The sequence below is a fragment of the Lagopus leucura genome, unplaced genomic scaffold (genome assembly GCF_019238085.1).
Source record: "Lagopus leucura isolate 7727_CA_CO unplaced genomic scaffold, USGS_WTPT01 Super-Scaffold_100012, whole genome shotgun sequence".
NCBI classification, from domain to species: domain Eukaryota; kingdom Metazoa; phylum Chordata; class Aves; order Galliformes; family Phasianidae; genus Lagopus; species Lagopus leucura.
The window spans coordinates 20,038,686-20,063,109 of record NW_024962267.1 but is presented as its reverse complement, the minus strand read 5'-3'; the positions used below and the strand labels follow the sequence as shown (position 1 = coordinate 20,063,109).

General features: G+C 48.3%; 2 protein-coding genes across 6 annotated transcripts in view; one reads left to right on the top strand and one right to left on the bottom strand.

The window, feature by feature from the left end:
• The first annotated feature begins 6 nt into the window (after positions 1-6).
• On the top strand, positions 7-6,517 carry UGT1A1 (UDP glucuronosyltransferase family 1 member A1). The gene is made up of 5 exons (XM_042875062.1): positions 7-762; positions 2,870-3,001; positions 3,252-3,339; positions 4,407-4,626; positions 5,499-6,517. Exons 1-5 carry the CDS (start codon positions 37-39, stop codon positions 5,794-5,796), a joined length of 1,464 nt encoding a protein of 487 aa, XP_042730996.1. The 5' UTR covers positions 7-36; the 3' UTR covers positions 5,797-6,517.
• A 3,653-nt stretch (positions 6,518-10,170) lies between these two features.
• SH3BP4 (SH3 domain binding protein 4) overlaps positions 10,171-24,424 on the bottom strand; it is a 56,245-nt gene continuing 41,991 nt past the window's right edge. For 4 of the 5 annotated variants that reach the window (XM_042874298.1, XM_042874295.1, XM_042874294.1 and 1 more), the window contains exons 3-5: positions 20,630-22,992; positions 13,018-13,206; positions 10,171-12,763 (exon numbers count right to left, since the gene is read on the bottom strand). In XM_042874298.1, coding sequence (XP_042730232.1) covers positions 12,539-12,763; positions 13,018-13,206; positions 20,630-22,992 — 2,777 coding nt within the window. In that variant the 3' untranslated portion in view covers positions 10,171-12,538. Of the gene's footprint in view, positions 12,764-13,017; positions 13,207-17,836; positions 18,308-20,629; positions 22,993-24,424 lie in introns of those variants that run through there. The other variant, XM_042874297.1, reaches the window with a different exon arrangement.

Below are 24,424 nucleotides of genomic sequence, written 5' to 3'. Positions count from 1 at the left end.
TTTGTGGATGGCAGTCCTTGGTTCAGCGTGCTGGAAATGTTTGAAGTTCTGAAGCAGAAAGGACATGAAATAGTCGTCGTTGCACCTGAAGCCAATATAAACATAAAGGCATCAGAGAATTTTGTTATGAAATCCTACACGGTCCCTTTCACACAGGAAGAGATGGATGGCAATTTCCACACATTTTTTAAGGGCGCATTTGAAAAAGGATCATTTCTGGAAAGATTTCATGGACTGCAAGAAAAAGTAAAAAGACTCTTTGATTTAGGTTTCATATCCTGTGAACAGTTACTGCACAATGCAGAACTTATCAGATATCTTGAGGAGAGTAACTTTGATGCTCTCTTTACGGACCCTGTGTTCCCTTGTGGAGCAATACTGGCCGAGCACCTTTCCATCCCTTCTGTGTATTTCATGAGGGGAATGCCATGTGGATTAGATTTTGAGGCCACCCAGTGTCCCAATCCCCCTTCTTATATCCCCAGGGCACTTACAGACCATACAGATCACATGAACTTCCTCCAGCGTGTCAAGAATGTCATCTTTGACACCTCCAATCTTTTCCTCTGCAATTTTTTTTTCCAACCATATGAAAAACTGGCTTCTGAGTTCCTTCAGCGAGATGTGATGGTATTAGATCTCTTAGGCAAGGCTTCCATTTGGCTCATGAGGTATGACTTTGTGTTAGATTATCCAAGACCATTGATGCCCAACATGATCGTAATTGGAGGAATAAACTGTGTTCACAAGCAGCTCTCTCAGGTGGGTCATACTCAGGTTTTAGTACTTGTTCTGATAGATTTCTGTGGTCATAAAAATGTAGTTTTGTGTATCAGGTATTTTATTTCTGTTTAGCATGTGCTAGGCAGCTTTTTGTGAAAAAATGCTTTGCTACTCTTTCTCTGAAAGGAACAGACGGTGGTGCAGTAGCACCATCCACACGGACTCTAGTGCTGATTATCCAGCCTTTTATTAAACCAGTGTTTAATCATTTACTAGGCAAATGTTAGTTACCTTACCTACCCCACCATTACTTTCATATGTCTGCACTGCTTGCTTATACCATTAGATGGCGGTCCTATCAGTAGGAAAGGATAACAGGCAAAATGAATGGGGAAGTGGCTAAGAAAAGCACTTTGCACTTCATCCCTTGTGCAATGAGGAGGAAATTGCTTTCTGGAAGTCCTCCAAGATTACCAGACAAGTGTTCATGAAAAGCTGAGCTTTCCCTTTTATTCCTAACTACCTTCCAGATGCCTCTTTCAGGTTATTTCATTTTTTACTATGTCTACAAGACTTCTGCAGACCAAGCAATGCTCATTCCCTTCCCTGGAGCAGATAAGCAGTTCAGCAGGAATTTTGGAGACTGTAGCAGACATGAATTGAAACTCTACTTCTCTGGTGTAGCAGCAAGAGGTCTGCTTATTTTAAATAAGATTCTTTGTCCCAGACCTGGTCTGGAAGTGTATTTTGTTTGGACAATGCTGAACTTCATAAATATGGGTTATCCAGTTCCATTAAGGAAACCTAACATAGCTTTTCTTATTTTTTGAGCAAATGTCCACTGCACGGCCCGTTTCTCAAAGCAGGACTGTCAGAGGATTTGTAAAGGTTGTGACAAAGTTGGATTTTGGCACACAAGAACGTTTGAAGAAGATAATAAAACCAAGTGATTGATCCCACGGAAAACAAAAGGGCTAAACACACTCTGAAACAGCAGCATCTGTTCTACTGCAATAGGAAGTAAGGAAGGGAAGTCAACCTAGCAGCCACAGAAATGCATGCCCAAAACACCCAAAACCTGAGGAGGACTTTGCAGTTCCCAGATGCCCATGAGTACATACACAACAGAGCCCTGAGTTCTCCGTTAGCTATCTGCAATGACCTAGTGAAGAACTTGTCTTCAGAGAGATCTTCTGTCACAGAGCCACATCTGAACCGCGTTTCACCTTGTTTGCCTGCAGGAGAGATTCAGGCCTGCTGTTCAGATGCCACCTATCGGCAAGCCTTCAGAAAGGTCCTTCCGTTTGGATTCAGTCTCAAGTAAAGGGCTGTGGGTTACGGCATTCTGGTCAGCCACAGAAATACACAACAGAGCAAAAACCAAGGGAGTCAATCTCTGTTATCCACTCAGGCCCTAAAGATTACATTTCCGTGCCAGACTTCATTCATTTTATTCCATTCTGATGTTCACAACAACTCCCTCCAACTTTGTTTCTCCTCCCTTAGCTTACCAAGTATTTTTCTACGACACTGGGTTTTCACTTCAGTCTTTGGCTGTTTGTTTTACATAAGAATTCATCTGCGTTTCCATTCCAATGGCAGATCTTCTAGTTGTTCTTTTATCAAAAATAAAAGAAACAAAGCAGATGAAGTTGGCAGCTGATGAGTATTACCGTAGTCAAAATGGACACAACATTTCAGATACTAGAAGTGAAAGCTATCTTCTTACAGAGCACTTCAAAATCTTAAGACTCTCTTGCAGCTGCACGGTCTGAGAAGAAGAACATCGACTCTAAATCAAGCTCATCTGAAATTCCACAAGTTGTAAAAGCAAAACACAGAGTATTCACTTAAGGATTGGAAAATCATGGTGATTAACTGACCTACTTAACGGGTACATTATCTTTCTTATTGCACAGAAACTGATGTCTTTGAGCTGCACAAGTGTTTTACAATCTTTTCCCCCTCCCCTCATATCCATTCCAAACCTTGGTTCGGCTCCATTTCTGCAAACATTCACACCCCTGCATACCTTCATTCAACCACCTGTATCCTTGTTTTTTTTTTTCCTCCATGGAAACGTGACAGAAGTTGCCACCTGTGACATAATAGGGGTTTTGACTGAGGATGTGCTTTGTGTTGGCAGGAATTCGAAGCCATTGTAAATGCTTCTGGGGAACACGGTATTGTTGTCTTCTCGCTGGGCTCCATGGTCTCCGAGATCCCCATGAAGAAAGCCATGGAAATTGCAGATGCCTTGGGATCAGTCCCTCAAACGGTACAGTACCCCTTTCCTCCTTCCAGCACATTCAATGCTGTGTTCAGATATAGTACATTATCTTTGGCTCCTGGATTGCTCAGCCCTCCCTTCTTTCTCCTGCTCCCCAAGTGTCAGAGAGAACATCATCCCTGTTGTTGGCAAAAGAGGTTTTGCGCAGAGACGCTGTTAGCTGTGCTTTCCAAACCAGCAGAGGAGCGGTGTGAGTGTGCTTGTTGAGAACTGACACTGTGTTTATTGCCCTCCAAAGGTTCTGTGGCGATACACAGGAGAGGCGCCCCCCAACCTGCCAAAGAACGTGAAGCTTGTCAAGTGGCTGCCACAGAATGACCTCCTAGGTAGGTCTGAGATGCCTGGGGTTATACCATCTTATTGCTTTCAATTCCATCACATAGTTTCAAGGCCCCATTACCAGCATCTCTGCTGACTCTATCATTGCGGGTCTGTCTGAAACAGAATTCACCTTTTAGAAACTTCTCTAACTGTAATTTCAAGATCACCTTACTGTTTGGAAAGGTGTTGCAACTCTCAATTATGGCATTGTAAAGTATGGGGGGAGGTTTTGTCTCTGATTATCCAGTCTCAACACTCAGCTATGCTTTCCTGCCCTGTTGTCGTCTCCTGGACTGAAGGGGGAGTTTCAATTTCTCAAGGAAGCACTTCCAGGCAGCTTCTCACACTTTTAAAGGGGGTCATATTGTGCATGTTATTGCCAGGAGTGCATTTTTTTGGTGAAATGTTGTAATGTGATGGGAAGTACAGCAATAATAGCAGAGAGGGACAATACTAGGCTGTAGCAAATTAGAGCAAACTCAAACGCAGCAACCATAGAGGCAGAAACAAAGGAAGAAAAACTGCTTACTTTTGGGCAACCAGTAGGCAGGGATCTCCAACAAGATCTCCTTTTTTCCACAGCCAGCCCTTAAATGAGGTCTCTTAGGGGTGGGTCCTGGCTCCATCCTTTCCAATCAGATACAATGCACGCACCTGAGCGCCCCTGGGTTGCCCTGCCTTCCACCAGGTGCTCAATCACTGCTTCAAGCTGTGGCAGCACTTCTGCTGTACTTGGCGTGACAATATGGCTCTGCTGTGGGAGACGTGCAAATGGAAGACATGGTAAAAGAGAAAGCAATGACTTTGCTTTTTAAGTTTCACTGGTTGTGATTTTATCCTAACACCTGAGAAGCTGTGGAGGATCTTAAGGGGCTTTTCAGAGATTACCCAAACCAAGATGGAGCTCTACAATCCATAACGTCCCGTTCTCTGCTATATTGTTTGCCCATAAGTAACAATGCTTATGACAGCCTAAAGTTCTTAATGTACACCTAAGAATGGCATTTTTCTTTAATATATTTTTCCTAGGTGTGTGTAACCATGACATAACAGATCTCTCTTTCTTCCACAGCTCACCCTAAGACTCGTGCCTTCATTACCCATGGAGGCTCACATGGTATTTATGAGGGCATATGCAATGCAGTGCCAATGGTGTTAATGCCTTTATTTGGAGACCAGATGGACAATGCGAAACGAGTGGAGTCACGGGGAGCAGGATTGACACTGAATATACTAGAAATGACTTCGAAAGACATATCCGATGCCCTGAAAGCAGTTATCAATGATAAAAAGTTAGTAATTCATATGCACTTTTTCTTTCTACTGCTGTATAATGCCAGCACTCTGACTTCCAGTTTAACACAATACTAATCTGTTCTTATATCCCTTCTTACATCAGCTCCGTTGCTGAGAAGGCATCGTTTGCCCTGGATTAACCTTGTCCCACCCCTGTACCAGCACCATCCTTCTTGCAGTCTGAGATTGCAGTCTTTAGGTGATGAGAACAGCCTGATCTGAGAGGATGCAGGCGTCAGAATAGATGGAGTGCAAGTGTACTGGAAGAAATAAAGCTGACAAAAGATATTGAGATGACGAAAGATAACAGGAGATTTTGCTGACAGCTGAAACTAAGCTTTTCTACTTCTTTTTCTGTTACCTTTCCTCCTTTGTTTAGCATTGAAAGCAGCACTTTTCAAGGCTCATAACTTTACTATTTTACTTCTCTCGTGGTGGAGGTGGCAGGAAAAATGTGGAGGAGCCCCTAGCGGGCTCTCAGACAACTGACACTGCATCCTTCCGAAGGAAGTTTTTGAGTTCTTAGATTTTGGGTAGTATGCTTAGGTTGTGGTTGGACCTGATGATCTTTAAGGTCTTTTCCAACCTGAGTAATTCCATGATTCCACGGTGTTAGGAAATGTTGCTTCTCAGGAGGAGCGGTGATGCAGCAGCACGGCTGCCCATGAAGGTGGTGGGGTCAGCAGTCCTGTGGGTGTTAAAGAACTGGAAAAGTGGCACTGAGGGAATGGTCAGCGGGCATGGTGGGCACGGGGTGGTGATATCTGTGGCCTTCTCCAGCCTTAATGATTCTATGATCCTTTTTTCTCCGGAGAGTGAGTCCCAGCAGCACAAGTCACTGAACACAGCCAACGCCTTGTCTTGGCAGGTACAAAGAGAACATCCAGCGTCTCTCAGAGCTTCACCTTGACAGGCCCATCCACCCTCTGGACCTGGCTGTGCACTGGGTAGAGTTTGTCATGAAACACAAAGGGGCCCCACACCTGCGCCCTGCTGCCCATGACCTGAACTGGATCCAGTATCACTCTCTGGACGTCTTTGCCTTCCTCCTGGCTGTGGTCCTCCTCATCCTCTTCATTTCTGTGAAGTGCTGCATGTTCTGCTGCCGCAGGTGCTGCTTTAAGAAGGGGAGAAAAAGCAAGTCAGGGAAATCAAAGACCCACTAGCAGATGAAAACACTGATGGGAGGCGAGACCTCTGCTCCAGACCTCAAGGATCAGAAAACACCTTAAATTTCACTAAAATAATTACTAGCTTTCAATCAAGAAATAATTTAATTCCCTTAGACTAACACCAAGTGTTGTTTCATTGATATTTTTTGTCTTTAATTAAGAATTAGTTGTTAAAATAATTTGTACAGTAGTGCTTCAGTCACTTGGGAAGATATCAGTGCGAAGTCCAAGGTGCCTGGCTTCCACTTCTTGATGTACAGAGGCCTCGTGGTCGCATTTTTTTTTAACCTCCTTATGTAATGGAGAAATATGGGATTTCATATGCCTTTGCTCTGAGGGCTCTGTGAGCACCATTTGCTCTACCGTGTAAGATGGAACCGCTTTGAAATCTTTGTACAGCTGTTGCTATAGAAGAGGCAAATGTTATAATCTGACATTGTATGTCACATAAGCCAAGCTAGCTGCACATCTTATGTAGGCTTTGTGTGTGTTTACAATACCTGGGCTCGAGCCACTCTTCAGCATGGAAGTGGTTGTAAAGCCACTGGTGTTTCACCAAGTTCCCCATTGGGCAGAGATCCGTCTCTGGAGCTCGCCAGTTGGGCAGTGTGACCTTTGGAAGCAGTTTTTAAAAACTATCTGATTGATGCTCTGTAAATGATGTTAAGGGAAAAACCCAACCCCCAGTCCTTCAAATAAATCCCCAATACAGTAATGGCTCTTGTGTTTTCTGACTCGAGGGAGGTGGGGGCACTCACCACACATGAAGAGAGCTGGAGGAAGGAATGATTCAGTGCAGCAGTGTGTGATGCACTCAGTGAAAGGTGCCGGAATCATGCTGGGGACAGCCTGCCAGCTTGGGTCCAAAGGATGGTGGGGTTGGATGCCCTCTCTCATCAACTGGGGGAGCACAGGTGCTTTATGAACCCTTCGCTATATAAATGTGCCATGAGCATGAAAGTGCCCTGTGGCTGATGTATTTGGAACTGGGCAGCAAAGATGGATAGTCTATAGCCAAGCCAACTTGATGTGGGTTGGACTGAACCATCTCTAGAGGTCCCTTCCAAGCCCTGCAATTCTGTTATCCCTCTGGGCAGCAAAGATGGAGTGCTCAAAAGCTGCTTCTCACTATTATCATTTCATCACTCAGTGAATACAAGGAATCTTTTCCTTGGGACATGGGAAGGGAGTTCTAACAGGCCATAAGAGCTAGCTTGCTTCCCATTCACAGCTTCCACAGCTCCCCATGTCCATGAAGTGACAGCTCTGGCTGTCCCTGCAGCTCTGGGTGACTGCAGCACTTCTGTGCAGTGCTACTCAGTGACATGAGGTCCAGAGACACCTTGTGCTGCTCATCACAGCACTGAATATAAACTAGAACAGCAAGAAATGGCTGGGCGAGGCTGTGAGGTCTCCTCCTTGGAGATCTCCAGACCCACCCTAATGGCTGGGCACCACCTTTGGCCAATGGAGAAATAAGGAGAGAAAAAGAGCCAAAGCCTCAAACGCAAACAACAACAACAACAACAACAACCAAACCAAGCTAAAAATCCCACTCGGCTCTAGGGAGCTGATTTTTTCGGTTGGCAGTCTGGCAGACCGCTGTGCAGAAGGGAGAGAGGGAGAGAGCAGGCGGCGCTACCGGGGACCCCGCGGCGGTGCCGCACTGCGTGGTGTTCCGGCTGTGTCCAGAAGAGGGCGCCACCGCATCGCTGCCGGGCAAAACCCGAGCGGCGGTACGGGCGGCTCCGGGGCGGGGAGGCAGGGATGCTGCGGCTTTCCCGTTGCTCCTCAAAAGAAGAGCTGCACCAGGATGAGCTTGCTGCCCTTTAACTGAGTGCAGTATAGGATCACAGAATCTTTTGAGGTGGAAGGGAGCTGCTGAAAACTTGGGTGAGAGCCTCTTTGCCTTGCGCATGGCAGGGCTCTAGGGGACACAGCAGCTTGCGGTGGGAGGATGCCGTCCCACCCCAGCTTTACGAGATGAAATCCCATCCCCAGGCTTTTCCCTGCTGCCACAGCCAGCCGCGACACCAGTATTTCCAAAAGGAGGCCCCTTTTTCCCAGACCACACTCCCTCTGCGCACAGAGGGGTGTCAGAGGCCAGGCACAGCTCACACCCACCGGGTTGGAAGAGTGCTGGTATGGGATTTGGCTTTGCTAGGCGGCAGGAGGCGCTCCCAGCATCAATTCCATTTCCATTAAGGACAGAAGAATGGTTTCATACGCCAGATCTGATTGCTTAGGATGATAAAAGCAAGCCATCAGCACGGGCATCATCAAATCCCAAATCTCCCAGCAGATATTGGCTGACTCACTTCCTGCATAACCTCCTTCACAAGCCGGACCAAACAAACAGGACTGGCAGATCCTTCCCCAAAATACCTCCAGTCTAGGCTGTCATGGGCACAGTCTGCTTTTTGGGGTAGATCAAAGCACGCCGTGTCTGTCACCCAGCAGCCCTCCCAGCAGGGACCCAACCACATCCCAGCAACTCACTTCAACCAGCGAGACCTCGTGAAGTGATGGCTGTGAGGTTTAATCAACGTTCAGCAAGGGGCAGTTAAAGCGGGGAAGAAACCCAAGTTTAATTACCCCCTGGAGGCTGCTGACAATACGATGTCTCCAGGGATGGGGCTTCCACCACACCTATGGGTAACCTGTGCCAGAGTCTCACTGCCCTTATTGTGAAAAAATAACTTGTTCATCCCTCCAGCCAGAGGCTCCTTTCTTCTCACCACAGATAGCAGGGTATCCCCACCCTACATCAGCCATCTGCCATCCAGTGCAGAACTGTCAGTCAGTCCGTGGAGATGGGCTCTCTTTGGGCCTGGCTCCCTTGCACGTGGCCTTTGGGAAAACATAATACAAGAGCCTTAAAGTACCATTATCACCAAATCTGTGATCCCAGCCCAAGGAAGAAGCTGTGAAAAGAGCATTACCAAATAAAGGGCTTTTGTGGCCAAAAGATGAGTGGTGATGCCACAGATGTGTGCTGGAAGCTGTCTCCAGGGACAACAACCTCCTCTTGCAGCCACCTTGCTCATGTTCTATGAGGGCTCAGGCCTGATGAAGCTGACTTGGGTTATTAAGGTGAAGAGGTTATAAGGGTCACAGATTCATTGAGGTTGGAAAAGAGCTCTGAGGTCATGCAGTCCAATCACCAACTCGCCACCACTGTGCTCATTAACCATGTCCCCAAAGACCCAAAGGACCAGAAGACCCAAATGCAGAAGATTCACACACTGGCTGTGCCTGGGATTCTCCCAAAGCTGAGCAGCAGGGGCAGCGAGGTCCTCATAGAAGTTGTTTTGCTGGCTCTTCTGCCATGGTACGGCTTTACACAGCCTCCACTTGGTCAGGGGAGTCTGTCTATCAGAGGAGGGCAAACCCACTGGGAATTATGGTTTTCTGGTGCCAAAAGAAACCTGCCAGCGAGGCAAACACCTAGGAGTCGTCCTTTAATCAATTTCTCTAACCACTCGTGACCTCATATTGCAAGATTTGGGTGTCCTGACAGCCGATAATCCACCACCAGCATTCAGCTGAGAGCTACGAAGGAAGCAGAACAATTGATTTTCAGCAGGGATTTCCAGGGATAAAAACAGATGCCCAGAGAGCTCCTGGCTCTTTCATCACAGTTTCTCATTTTCATTGCAGACTGCACTGGGTGTCCAGACACTGAGAGCCAGGGAGGACAGAGCAAGAATCACTGATACTGCAGATTTCTGTCCAGACACTGATAACCCAGGGGTGACCTCCCTCCCTCCCCATTCTGACATATCTCTTTCAGCCATTTAATGGCGAGCTGAGCTGAGCTGATGTGAGATATCATCCTATTCCAATGGCTTGAAATGCTGCAAATGCATTGCCAAGGGGGCTGTGCTGAAGGAGGTCATTCCCTTGGTTGGACACAGAAAAAAAAGACCAATCATTTACTTGAAGATAAAATATTAGAGGGAGTCAGACAACAGAGAAGTAACTAATGGAGAATTGCTCCTATTAGGTCCAGGCTACTTAAGAATGATCATTCATATCCAGGAGCCCTAGTGGCCCTGGCCCAGCAACCCAGCTGTGCCACCCTGTGCTGCACCACGGGATGCGTTTTGCCAGGGATTAAATCAAACCAATGTCTTTGTTTTTCACCCTTGGCAAGCCGAAGCCACAGCCAGAGGCAGATATCTGAATAACCCACTTTCATGGTCTGAAATTGGAATTCAGTTCTTACTGAGAGCACCACAACTGACAGTCTGTGCTGCGAGCCCAAGGCCACACGGCCTGGGCATCAGCCTGTGGGATTGACAAAAGCCTCCTGATGCCCACTGCCTTAAACCCACCCACCAGCAGACAAAATCCACTCGGTAGCACTGCAATAGCAACAGCTTTAATAGGAATATTTTTCTCCAAAAAAATTATTATTATTTTTTTTAAAAAGGAACATTAAATGTAAGTACAATAACCAGTTACTGCACCAACTGCGGTCACGATGCAAAGCCCAGGCGCAGTTCCAGACGGGCTCTCCAGACAGCGGGCAGAAGGCATCTGAAAGACGTAGCCCAGCCCCAGCAGGTGAGGAGAGCTGGGATTTCTGACTGAAGGAGGGACAAAGCAACACAGTGGTCACCCTGAAACGTGCTGAGCGTTTCACCGCGGCTCACAGCAGTCGGGGAGCTGAGCACAGCAAGCTTCGTGTCACCGCTGAAATGTTAAGCTGGGTATAGAGTACCTGAGGTAGTTAGAAAAACCAAGGGGAGGGCAAAAAAAATAAACTGAAATTCTTTAGGGACGTCCCCATCTTGGAGTCACCAGAGAGTAAAACTGCCTACGAGGGCTGGGGCTGCCCTTGCCTGCTCTGAACAGCCCAAAGCCATGCTGGCACAGGCTGGATCTCTCTTGCAGGAGCTGCTCCTTATTGCATTGGAGATTTGGTTTTGCTTGGTGTGAGGAAAATGTGCTCTTACAGTGCCCTGCTCTTGTAAAGAGGAAGCAAATGCATCACGGGCCCAGGTGCTGGCAGACCACATTTATTTCTGTGCTACGCCGCGTTGCATAGGAAACTCCTTAAAGCCCCTGAGGAGAAATTAAGGTGCTAATTATTTCTGGTGGGGTCCTGTGAGGGGAGACTGCTTCTGGGGGTGTCGCTTTGAAAAGAGGATGTAAAGCAGTGAAGCTGTGGGAAGACATTCCCTCCCGAGGCTGCCAGCACCATCAGATGCCCACTCACCACCTGCACCTGCAAATCCATGGGCAGTGCCCCACACCTGGCTCTTCCAGGGAGCTTATATCACCTGCAGCCTCCCAAGAGAAGAAATCAAGCTTAAGTGTCACCACCTCCTGCTCCTGGCTGCTGAGAGCCCAGCCTGTTGGCCACAGCAGCCGCTCTTGTGTGCTTCTATTGCGTTTGTCAAAGATGCCTTCCCCACTCTTTCTGTTTTTCTGGTTCAACCTGAAAGAAAATCAACCTTAACAATCCGTCTTCCTCGCTATAAAGAGACTTTGCACCTAAAATAATGTTTCTGTGCAAAAATATTCCCCTCCCATGTAAAATATTTCAAAGCTGAGGAGCAGAAGGAAGAGGGGAGGTAATCCAAAAGAGGCAGCTATAAAACACGAGGGGAAAGAACGGGGCACTTGGTACCATAAATATTCAGCTCAATGGCACCAGTGTCATTGCAAAAGACATTTACAAGTTCAGCTGGAGTTTGGGAGCCTCAAACAGCCCCATTCAAAGCCCTCAGAAATCAATGGCAATGAGTATGAGGACACCAGACACGTCTGAAACATCTCCGCTGAGCTCTGGAATGGATTTCAAGTTAGGAGGATCATGCCCAAGCACTTTGCTGCAATGGCAGAGTGACCCACTCTCACCACCACGGGCAGCAAAGAGCAGGGCTGTGCCGAGCCCCCAACTTCCAGCTTCTTCCAGACACGGTGGGCAGCACCCAGCTCCAAGAGCCAGGGGCAGCATCCCTTCCCATGGTTAGGAATGGTACCCGTGCATCTGCGAACATGGCACGAGCACCTCCCTACCCACAGATACGTTTTACGTTTGCAGATACATTTTAAAAAGAAAACAAACAAAAACATCTAAACAGGTGATATGTCCTGTAAGATGGGAGGAATAAAAGCTCCTTTCTGATTTAAGTTGCGTGCAGGGCTGAAGACACCCCAAATTCACACAGTGCTCTGCAGTCAGTCTGCACTGTGGGAGTTTACCAAAACCACTGGGACACTGCTGTGCTTCGTCTTAAATACGTATTTACATCGCTCGCGTTCATCTCAAAAATGATAATTTAAAAGCAGTCTCTTCAACATACAAAACAGCAACAGCTTCCCCCCAAAGTGGTTACAACCTTTGCTGCTTGTTACAAAAATTAGACTTTTTATTTGTAAATGCCTAAAAAAAAAAAAAAAGGGATTCTCTTTTGTGATCCCTCCCCGCCCCCCTGGCTCCTTTTAAGTGTCTGAGTAAGGAATAGTTGAAGTGGTATCGATTCCATATGAAAAGCCATCCCTTCTGGATGCCTTCCCACCAAGAGGAGGGTCGTCTCCTGCTCATTTCCAGTCCTGCTGAGAACTTGCAAACTTTGGCCTCTTTAAACCTGGGGAGAGCAATCCCCGCTTGTTCTGTTTATATCAACTGTTTAAAAAAAAAAAAAAGGGAAAAAAGCACAGAAAAATACGGATACCACCAATAAATGAGACGTGGATGAAAACATGGCTGCAAGGAGCCGCGCTAGATGGCAAAATCCTCGTGGTCTTGTGGGCTGAATGCAGCTGCCCGGAGCAGGTCCAAGGAGTTGACGAGGATGAGGGTGCCGGTGAGATGCTTCCAACGCTTGGTGATGGGGTTCTTCATCTTGTCCAGCCCTGTGTGCAGCTCCTGAATCACATCCCGGTAGCTGTCGCCCATCTGGTTGCTCCAGGTGAGGAGGAAGTCATACGCAGGCTTCCACATGGCCTGTGGGACAGAGGGTGGGAAGAGAAGAGCTGAACGTGAAGCTCGGCCCATGCCCAGCATTCAGCATCCAACGAGTGCTACCATCCTCAATGCCTTTTGATCCCAGAACAAATGCGCTGTGGGTGAGAAAGTCCCCACGTTTCCCCCCCTGTCCCCCCATCACACCCAACTTCTCATTCCCTAAGAGCACAGGTTTGCACAAGCGAAAACAAGCTTGGGAAAATCCCAAAGGACGAAGGCTGGTCTGCCCTCACCTCACTGTCCACCACCCCGCTCTTGTCGCGGTGCGGGGCCTCGTAGGCATCCATCTGCTGCTTGGAGACCTTGGCGAGCTTCTCAGCGAGCTCCCTCCAGCGCTGGGCCACCTCCACGGCCGTGGTGAGCAGCACAAAGTCCTGGATCAGCCTGACCACCAGCCCTTGGCAGTCCATCTTCAGCAAGGCCTGCGGGATCATTAGGAAAAACAAGGAAGATGGAGTCAGGGTGGGCCCGAATCGGGTGGGGATGTCCCTGAAAAACCACCACAAAACCCTCCTGCCTCCTTTCTGGCAACAACTGGTGAAATCAGGCCAGTGGGCAGGACAGAAGAGTCACGCCACTAACTGAACCGAGTGCCCTACCCCTGTTCAACCAGGCGTGCAGCTGGGGTTGCCCACCACGGCTTTATGGTGTAGGCTCAAGATGTTCAGGAGCCACATAAGCAGTTTAAAGCATCCTAAAGCCTTTAATCAAGACAATGAACCCTCTGTACTCTGTGCTGCTTGTACCCCCAGCCCAGAGGAGCACTGTCCAGTGGCACAACCAGCATGAGCATCCACGACCTGCATGGAGCACCCGGTAGGCACAGGCCAGGAGGACATTTGGGGACAAGGCCTGGAGAGCAGCCTCAGAATAAGATGGAAAAGAGAAAATACTTGTTAGGGAGACTGACAGCAGTGTGTTCTCTACCTACCAATAATTCAGCCAGGAATAAAGGACAGAGCAGGTAAAACTCTGTTCAAAACACAAAGCAAGTTGCAACAGGGAAAACCCATGGAAAGGAACCATTTAAATGGTGATTATCAGAGGATCAACAGAACCAGCATCCCTCCACAGCCGAGCAGGAAGGACGAGGCATCCCTCACCGTGGGCCACAGCCAAGTGGAAAGCATAATGAGAGCCTCAGGAACAAGCCCTGTCCCCGGACAAACCCCTCTACAGACCTCCAGTGTTTATGGAAACACGTTCTGTGTTATGGAACAAGAACCCTTTTATTTTTATGGGTTTTTTGAAGCAACACTGAAACAATGCAAACAATCCCAAGATGCCCTGAGGGGCAGTTTACCACCCAGAAAGGTTTAATCATCACTTAATCATCCATCTCCCTCCATCCTGCCCGCCCCAGCGTGGACTGCAGCAGCAGCTCAGCAGGTTCATCACGCACTACAACGAGGAGACAGATTTGCTAGCTGCTGCCTTTCTTTTTTTCTTGAGCACCCTCTTGTTTGCTTACTGCCAGAGCTGCAAGGACAGCAGAATGAGGACTGCAGCTCCAGGACAGCTGAGCACCAAGGGCATCGCTCAGCATCTCAGCAGGGGAGCTCACTTGAGCAAATGCAAACCACAGCTTGGTGATAAAGAGGACAACCCCCATGGATGCTGCTGTGAATTTCCAAGGAGCATGCTGTGCTGGCTCCAGCATTCCCATTGAAAACACCACCAACGTCCCAGCAGCGTGGGGAGGTTATTACAGCAATCAGGGACCTGGAGAAAAGCCCTCAGTGGTCCAAAAAGGGCCAGAACCACCTGCTCCCTCCTGCTAATTCCCAACATATTCAGAGCACACACGTTTGAGCAAGACTGGTTTTCAGGCAGAAGGATGCCCAGCAGGCAAGCAAGAGGATGGAACCACTGCCCCCCAAGTTCCTTCCTGTCCCTCTGCTGCCATCCCTGCAGCAGGGCTGTGGGTCACCACGTCCTGCCCTGACCCGGGGCTCTGCACACAGGCAGCTCTGAAGAAGAAGAGGGGTTAAATCCTCTCAGAGACTGTTTATCAGGGGGACAGTAACAAACAGCTGGGGAAGACAGTAACATCTGAAACCACTCCAGCAATCTGCAAAGCAAATATATGTTGATTCCCTTATCTGTTCCCAGCTTACACAAAGCAAAGCTGGGCTTGAATCTAATTACTGCTTCTGACCAGCATTTGCTTCTACAAAGTGCTTACACTGGTTTCCTGCATTAGAAGTAGAAATAATAAGCCCTCTCGTTAAGCAAGCAAAATACATTTCAAAAAAGCATTATATTTTTCTTGGGCATTGAGAAGCGTTCAGATCTCGCATCTGTGCCGTATTCATAACTGTGCAGAGCACTCCACATCCAGCTCTCAGCAATGTTATCTCACCACGCAGTCAACAGGCTCAGGGCCCTTTGCTCTGGAAGTGAAGGCTTCAGGTGGTCCTAAGAAGCACAGATTTAAGATTATGGCCCACGGTCTTCTCCCTGAGACCAGCAGTCAGCAAGCGTGAACTGTTCTGAATCAGGCGGACGGTGCAGAGGCACCCTGTCCTTTCCTGGTCACACATGATCTATTTCCCAGGGATAAGAGCACTTGGGAGAAACACACCCTGCTTCCCAATGAACACAGGAAAAAGGAGTAACAGCAGGGAGGCGTCATTTAGCAGAGTCCCGTGCTACGAGTGGTACAATCACTTGAAGCCACAGCTTTGAAAGAGATAATTCTGCTCCCCTCAGCTCAGCACGTTCACTCTGAAGCCTACTAATAAGCAGGCACCTTCACTTTGCCTCCAGGGAAGGCTCAATCTGCAAAGGGAGCCCCAGGTGAGCTGAGGGAAACATGGGGCAGCGAGGAGGTGATGGAATAAGCAGCCAAAGCATAGCAGGCACTGGGCTCCCTGCAAGCCCTTGCTGCCCAGCTGGGATTAGCAGGGCTCTCAGCAGATGTAATCCTCCAGCAGGCACTTTTGGGATTATGCTACAGCTTCTCTCCATCCTCCTCGGGTGCATTTATTAACCTCAGAGAGGCCCCAAGCCCGCTCCACCAGCAGAGCAGTGCGGCACAGCAAAGGAGATGGTTTGATATTCAAATTCCAGTTCAAAGCAGAAGAGCCTCCACTTTAAAACACATCCAGGGGAGGATGAATTTGCATCCCGGCTCTGAAATGCAGAAGCCCATTTCCAGTCCTCTAATCACAGCAAACAGCATCGAGGCAAACAAGCAGCAGGGAGCCCTGGGTAGAGTGCAGCACACAGACAGGGAAGGAGCAAACGATGGGGTTGAAAAGCTGTGATTCCTGTGCACCCCTTTATGCCTCCCCACCCCAGTTCAATAATCATAAAGCCAAGATGGGATAAGCAACCATGTGAGCTGTGGATGCGTTGTCCCCTCCCTAAATCTGCTTGAACCATGGGGTGAAGCCTTTCTTCTTTGCCCCAGAGGTGGGAAGTGTCCCCAGGTTCACTCGTGCCTGCCAAGCGTGAGACCCAGAAGGAAGCGGTGATGGAAATGGAGTTTTTAAATTAGTTAATGATTTTTTAAACAGCATTTAAATTAGAAAGCACCCTGGAGGGTCTAAGCGTTATCAGGCATTAATCACTGCCTGAAAGGGCTGAAGGTAGCTGCTGGGGAGGCAAAGATGTGGTTACAGCAGCAGCAACGTTCAGAGTGCCATTAACCAAGCATGAGAATGCATCAGGTACAGCACTCTGAAATACCCGCACCAAGGAACAGGAAGGCATCAACAATTTCCTCTCAGTCCCAGCAAATAAAAGCAGGTCATCTGATGTTGTCTGCAGAGTGAGGAGCCTGCAGGGAAGTTCACAGCCAGCCCTGTGCCACTGCTCTACCACCACCCTGCACTGAGCAGCCTGCTTGGCAGAGCCTCGGTGGGAGCACTGCCCTCTGTTTGAGGGACCTGCTTTTCACCAAGGACCCAAATTCAGAGCAGGACTGCCAGCAGCTCAATTCAGGATGCAGGAGCTAAGGGGAGGGAAGAAGAGCAGGTTGGGCTTGTGTGCCCCGGGCACGGCAGCACGAGATCCAAGCAGGAACACAGTGCTCAGGCTCTCCAGCACCAGGGATAAGGACGCAGCATTCACTCCACCTTGGTAGAAAAGAGGCAGCATTCACACACCTGCAGTCACAATAAATACAGCAAGCAGAAGCACATCTCCAGTTATCCGGAGAAGAAAATGCTTATAGGATCTGCAGCACTCTGCTAACAAGTGCAGTCATATTGGAAAGGCTGATAAGAGCAAGGCTCTGCCAAAACACCGTATCAAAAAATGCAGAGTGAAAGAAGTGATGTCTTTCATGGCAGGCTTCACTCCAGCTCCAGAGGACCAGGCAGTGCAGCCACTGTATGCCAAGCTAGGTCAAGTTTCTCAAATGAAACCTGGCATGGCTCTCATATGGCAACCCGAGTGCATAGGATTATACTGTGGTATGTGACTTCACATTTTCAAAACCACCCGAACACCCAGCATTTGCTGGGACTCCAAAGGCTTGGAAATGTGATGGAGTTAGCACCTGCACGCTGGGCTGCAGCCACCGACCACAGCGATGCTGTCTGTGTGTGTGGGAAAAGCATGTCACCTTGAAGCCCTGCCATGGAGAAGTGAGCAAACGCATTTCTTCCCCTCAGAAGCAGCCACAGAGGTCTGCCCAGCTGCAAGAGGTCTGTTAGGCTGCTCGTGTATCATTGCAGATCCAGGCTGCAGTGCCTACAGGCTTCGAGGAGACAACCTGCTTGCTGCCTGGGTTGATGGGCAGAGAGGGAGGGGAGAGCTGTTTCTCTCTCTAATGTGATGACTAACTCGTGAGCAATGCTCCCCTCAGTTACCTTCACACACTGCTGCTTTTGCTAGGTGAAAAGAGTAAGTAATCACAGATTATTTATTAACTAGTCATCAATGAGAGGGCTTTTCCATGCTTGGCTACCGGTGTATAGCTCTGCCATGGCAATCCTGTGTACTCAACACCGATGTGAGATAAGCAGCCTTACCATTTCCCTCTCCACAGTCCCTCTGGGATGGGACAGTCAACTTTAACATGAAATACACAGATCTCACCAGCAGAAAGCAAGACCACTTGTTGCAAATAAAATTAGCCATACACACAACAAAATAAGTTACTTTTCAACTGTCATTCCCCAAACACAGTTGTTGTGGTTTTTTAAAAATCAATCTCACTCTTGTTTCGTTGTAAGCTAAGGACCATTTGACAGCAGCAAGGGGTTTAGAAGCAGCTTTCCATCAGGAGAAGGGCTCATCCTTCACCAACAGGCTCAGACGCAGCAAGATCTGGCACAGAATAGGAAACAGAGCCAATATTCAGGATTATGTCTCCATTCAAGCATGGAAAATAAAACCCGCTCTGGGACTCTGCATGAGATGCATCCCTTTGGGAGCAGTATGTTTTCCAGCAGCTTATAGCCCTCCTCTTGAGTTAGTAGGTCTGTGAGCCCCCAGAGAGCCTCATGTTTTCTTCATCCCCACAGTTAGGTTGGCACAGCCTCTCCATGACCTACAGGCTGTCCTTGTCCCCTGGAGACAAAGAGAATAGATAAAAGAAAAGCAAGCCAGTAAAGCAAACAGCACAAAGCCCTAGGAAGCATTCAGCAAGAGGAGCACACAGTTTACCCCATTACTCACAGAATGATTAAAGGTGCCAAGCCTCCTTCTGAGGAACCACAGGGTCAGACACAGCCCTGGCTACCACCTCCACCCAGCCCCAGAGCAGAGGAGGGATTGCTGAGGCTAGATGAGCTGTGGCAAAACATGGCACAAGACATGGCTGCATCCCAGGCATCATGAGCCCAAGTGGCCCACTGACTGGAGAAGCAAACTGACGCCCCAAGCTTAGCTTGGAGATGTGGGCCAGAAAGTCAGGTCTTACCCCAGAGCCCGGTGCAGCTGCAGCAGCTGCCTCCCAGAAGCTCAAAAAAAAAGCCATACAATGGCCAGAAGATTCCCTCAAGAGAAGCTGAGTTGACGACACGGCCTACAGCTTGCCTTCTATCAAAACCCAAAGCTAAAACATTGTCCCACTGGCCACAGATTACAAACCCAGGCAGCAAGGTTACCCCTGCTCACCTCTCATCTCCACCCAACTAAACGATTTGCAGCCCAGCAGCTCCTTGGCCTCTCACCTCAGTGCCAACCTACGTGGTTCAAAGTCAAGGTGATTTGGGGCTGCCCAAACGGTTGCCCATTCCAACCAGCACCTGCACCAAGCTAGAGACTGCTGGAAGACGCTGCTGGAACCCACCATCACACCAGACCTCTTCATCACAGTGTTCCCTCAGATCAGCAGGCAGCAGCCCAGCTGGAGCTGGAGAAGGCAAGGCTGAGGTGGGAGGAAGAGCAGCAGCAGTAACTGCAGCCCATTGGCCTTCAGCTTGGATGCTCCCCTGGGGACTGCAGCGTGGCATTTGGACATCCTTGCCCTCCGTGAGCAGCTCTGGTGCTCACCCTAAGTGCAGGCATGAGTCAGACTTTTGGAAACTATCTTCCCATTTTCCACAGTAACACCAACACTCAGACAGGGTCTGTTATAAAGAGTTATTAATTGTACTGTGCTCTTAGGCAGAGGAAGTACATCCACAAGGCACCTTCCATGAACTCCCCTGAAAAAATTTCCATGAGTAATGAAAGGTTCCATACTCTTCATAATGCCTTACACCTACTGCTCAATCCTGACATTTCCCCATTTTTATTAAGAGAGGCTGGGACATGGAGAGCTTAATTTAGCTGCAGTCCTCTTTACCCATGTGCCTACCTCTAATTTCCTTCTGTGTGCTCCATGTTCCTGCCCCACTGCCTGCCTGCATCATTGCTAAGCAAAGCTTGTGCTATTCTTAATTAAACTGGCATTTCAAGACACATGAATTGCTGCAACTCAAATCTCTTCTCAGCACAAAGTCCTGCATTTTCTTTGGCCCACCTCCTATGAAATGCTAGAAGCTGTTATCGTGAAGACAATTTCTCACTAGAGACTTCTGAAGAGCATCCTAGAAAAACCTGCAGACAGCACTTCCCCAAATGCCTGCAGAAGCCTTTCAGGACAGAGGCAAGCCAGGCACTTCAGACAATTTACAAACACAACCCACAGCTGAACACAAAGCATCCTAATTCAGAGCTGCCCTTGGTTTAGCTGTCACTCAAGGAAAGGAGGAGTAAACACAAACAGACATTGTTATAGAGCAATTTGGGGTTGTTTCATAACTGTAAAGATGTAGCACTTCACAGCAGCCATAAAACCCCTCTCCTGCACGTTTGACAAACTTGAGGCAATATAAAAGCATGTCCCTGCCTGCAGCTGGGGGGTTGGAACTTGATGATCCTTGAGGTCCCTTCCAACCCAGGCCACTCCATGATTCTATGACTTGAGAGTTGGCTTGCCTACCACACACCATACAGGAAAAGCATTTATGTTTCTTGCCTTTTTCCAGTTTTCTGCCACAAAAAACCAAGACCTCCATCACTGGCATCACTTTGATCTTGGACTGAGGAAACCAGCAGCTCCTGGGTAACTCCTTGATACGCATGCACATCTTCTATTTATCACTGAAGGCTGAAATAGCCTTCAGCAGCAAGGTCCAGCTGAGCGCTAGGAAAGCACTGGACTGAAACCACCTTGCTTTGAAGGGCCTTCAGCTCAGCCATCTTCCAAGCATGCCTGCTTCACTCACTCAACACGTACAACTTTTTACCCATTTCATTCCTCACCGCAGACCTGAATTCCCATTCAATCTGCAAACCTCAGCCCATTTTTCAGTGACTGAGTTAGGAAAGCTTAGCTCCCACTCACCCCCACCGTTCTGCACCACAGTCAAGGAAGATGCCCTCATCAGACCTCGGACTCACCATCATCAGCTCCTTCTGAAAAGATTTCCTGTCCTTGTTCTCTGTGTTGTTGCAGTCTTCCTTCAGCTTCTCCAGCACGGAGGCCACTCGCTCCGGCTCGCTGTCCAACTCTGATCGGCAGAAAAACGTGAGCGGTAAGTTCAAATAGCCCAACGCGTCCGCGAAGGACCTCCAACTGCTGAGGTTCTCCATGAGAAGAGTCCTCACGGAGGCATAGATGTAGGTTAGGAATTTGCAGGGTCTGAGGATTTGCTCGAGCAACAGGCTGGTGGTGAGATCAGGCCCAGAGAAGTAGCTGGGCTTGACCTTTCCAACCACCAGCACATTTTTGGTGTGCACGAGGCCTATTTTGCCCTGGTAGTAGCCGATGTACCACTCCTTCGTCCACAGTTGTCCCTTCAACCTGATCTTCTCCTCACTGAGGAGGGCTATGACATCTCCTTTCTTGTACTCCAGCAAATAGTGATTCTTGCTTTGCCGCACCACTGTTTTCAGCAGTTTGCCATACTTCAAGCTCAACACCGGCCGGTCCTGAAAAACCGGATACTTGGCAGTGGCAGCCAGAGGTGAAAGGATGATCTTTCCAACCTCGTTCTTCTTGAGGAACCGCCTCTGCCCTGTCGGTTTGATGGCACTTTTAGGAGGCGGCTGTGGCGTCTGGACGCAGAACTGGGTCAAAATGGCATCCTTGTCATCCTTGACCTGTATCCTTAGCGTGAAATCCGAGAGCTCATTGGGATCGTGGGATGCAATGGGGAAGATAAGGCGACTGACCTTGCCCAGCTTCATCTGGAAGCCTCGCACAATTTTGGCTTGCTCACTAGCTTTCACCTCATAGTTGGTCATGTTGGAGAACATGCAGAGCTTGAGGTCCTGAGGCCGGGACAGAGTAAACTGGTGCTTACCCCAGAGCTGAAGGGCAACTGGAGCTGGGCTGTGAGACTGCCTCGTGACCTCGTTCACTAGCAGAGTCTTGGGTGCACATTCGTGCCCAAACACGGCCACAACTGTTTTAAAGGAAGGGTGAATATGTTTCGGGCCATAAACACCAACTGTGATCTTCTTGCTGATATAATCCCAAACAGTGTAAGGGTAGAGGATGTTCTGCCCTTGAGCTACAGCAGCTATGTACATGCAAGGCTCTAGGTTCTCCAGCTGCACCTGTATCGTGTCCCCATACGAATAGCTCAGCTGCATTGGTGTGTATGGCCCCTCCTTCATGTCGCTTCGAAGGCACTGCAGTCTTACCAAACTCTTGCTCATGATGTCATTCTTAACCTCTGCAGATACCTTCATCTCCAGAATGATGAATGTTTTCACCTCCATGTTGCTGAGTTTGATCTGCAGGACGGGGCTGATGGTGCTGCACTTATCACTGTTGAGCTCCAGTGGTGGATCTAGCATAGCTTTCATGGAGATCTGCTGCGTTTCCCCGGGGCACACGTGACCTTCTGGCACATGGATGCTGATGTTGGTGTCTGGAAGCTGAACAGCTCCACCAGAGCTATCCAGTTTGCACACAATGTTGGTCTCCACCGGTTGTGTCTGACCCCAGCCAGGATTTTGACCAAGCAAATCCAAGTCATGGCAAGACCGGGCCAGCTTCCTATGGTTCAACCATGCGGTCCTAAAATCTTCCCTGCTCTGGAATTGCTCAGGAGTGGGAGATTTTAAACCGTTGAAAAAACCCGACTGTGCCGGAGTGTCTGACTTGGCTTGCAGAACAGACAGCTCAGACAAGCTGTAAGAGCGTTTGCTCCTGAAGAAGGGATTGTCCCTTTTCACAGACTCTTCCAGGTCCAGCCTGTTTGTGGATGGAAATTCATCAAAAATGTTACCCATGCTGCTATTAGCAGCTGAGCTAGGAACTGTTGAAGCAGGAGGCCCCGTGTCGAAGAGCAGCAAGTCAACAGATGCTTTGGAGTTGGGCTCTCTGTCTGAGCTGGTCAACGTCTGCAAATTCCCATTGAGAAATGGATTTGTCTGGACACCGTTCAAGAAAGGGTTGTTACTGTGGGCTTTCACAGAGTTTCTTTTCACATCAGTCCATTCTCCAAGCAGATCTAGCTCCCTGACCCCCTCGTCAGGGCTCTCCAGTAGATTGTCTATCATCCCGCTGTCCGTTAAGGAAGAGTTGCGGTAGTTCACAGGCTGGACGTAGGAGGAAGGGATGTAACCCATTTCTGTGGTATTGTGAGCATACCACCACTCGCCTCCCGATGTGTCCAAGACATAAAGATGGTCCCCCTTAGAGAACTTCAAAGTGGTGAAATTAGTTGGACAGTAATCTTTGATTGCTATTACTTCCTTTGCATTTCCAAAGGACGTGGGATTGTCAACCAGCAAGGCACTAGGAGAAGGCACTGTGAAATGAAATAGAAAAACACTGTAAGCAATCCACAGAGTCACAAGCTACTTAAAATCATTTATTTGAGGCAAGCGATCCATGCTACATCAAGCAGCGAAGCCGAAGTAGTTTCAAAGCATCTCCAACCCAAAAGTAATTTCTTTTTGCTACCATTTTTAAACAAAACTGTTCACTTTGCTACATCTGATACATTTATGCAGAAGAGAAAATGCCTTCTTGAAAGAGATGGGCATCAAAACAACTAGGAAGAACAGCAGGAGCTGAGACAGGAGACACAGCAATTTGTTATCATTCCATGGTAGAAAGGCATGTGGAGAGAAAGAGGGTAAACAATACAGCAAAGTGTCTTAGCAAGAAGCCTTCCCCTTGATTTAGGACTTCACTCAGCTGCTTCTCTAAGAGACAGCCTCTGAACTCACTGATGAATGATGCACACAAAGCTGTGCTGAAGGGAGTTCCAAGGGAGCCAGAGCCCCATCTTATCAGCTCTGCCTTTTAGCTGGCATTACTGGATCCAAGTTCTTAAGGGTAAATAGCAGGCAATCCCCTAAATTTTCACATTTAAAACAACAGAGGTTAATTTTGGGAAGGCTAAGGGTGTGCTGCATGGGAAGAGGTTATGTGGCCCAAGTGATCTTTCAAGGCCATGATCATACAAATTTGGTCAGTGGTATCTCAACATCTTAGGCCACCAGCTCGTCAGCACTGCCTTTTTTCCCCACTTGTTTCAGAGTAAGAGAGAGCTAAGAGAACCCACTAAGGGGACGACCACATTTCCTCAGAAAAACTTAGCTCCTTTTACAAAGTCAGGATACTTGAACCACCACAAACACCATATTGATCTCCCATGGACCAAGCAGCATCTCCAGTCTCTCTTTCAACAACGTTGAGCAGCAGGGCTGGCTGCAAGTTGTTTAGCCAGTACTATCTGATCACAATTGCAAGCAAAACAGTTCAATTAAGACTAGACATGTTCACTCTGTCACTGTTTTGCTTTCACATTTAGGACCTATTTCTGTTAAGGATCACGAGAAATAAGCTGCAGATAATGTTATATCAGCATTCAAACATTTGTCATCTTGCGAGACAGACCTAAGAAAACAATGCTTGCTTGGGGGGAGGGGGGAGGGGGATGGAGGAAAGAACAAAAACACAGAAAAACACAGGATGTCAGGATGCCTGTCAGCCGTACAGAAAACTGGGAAAGCTAACAAAAAAGATGTGGTGCAGCCATGGCACAACTCGTGATAACAGTACTGAAAAACACAGCCAGTAAGAGCAAAAAAAAGTTTTAGATATAAGGACCACAGGGCTCGAGTATTGGAAAAATAAGAGCTTGCACACATTAAGTGATTCATCATTAACCTACTTCCCCTGCACAGCCTCTACCAGCAGGTAGGGAAAGTTGTGAGCACATTTATTCAGTG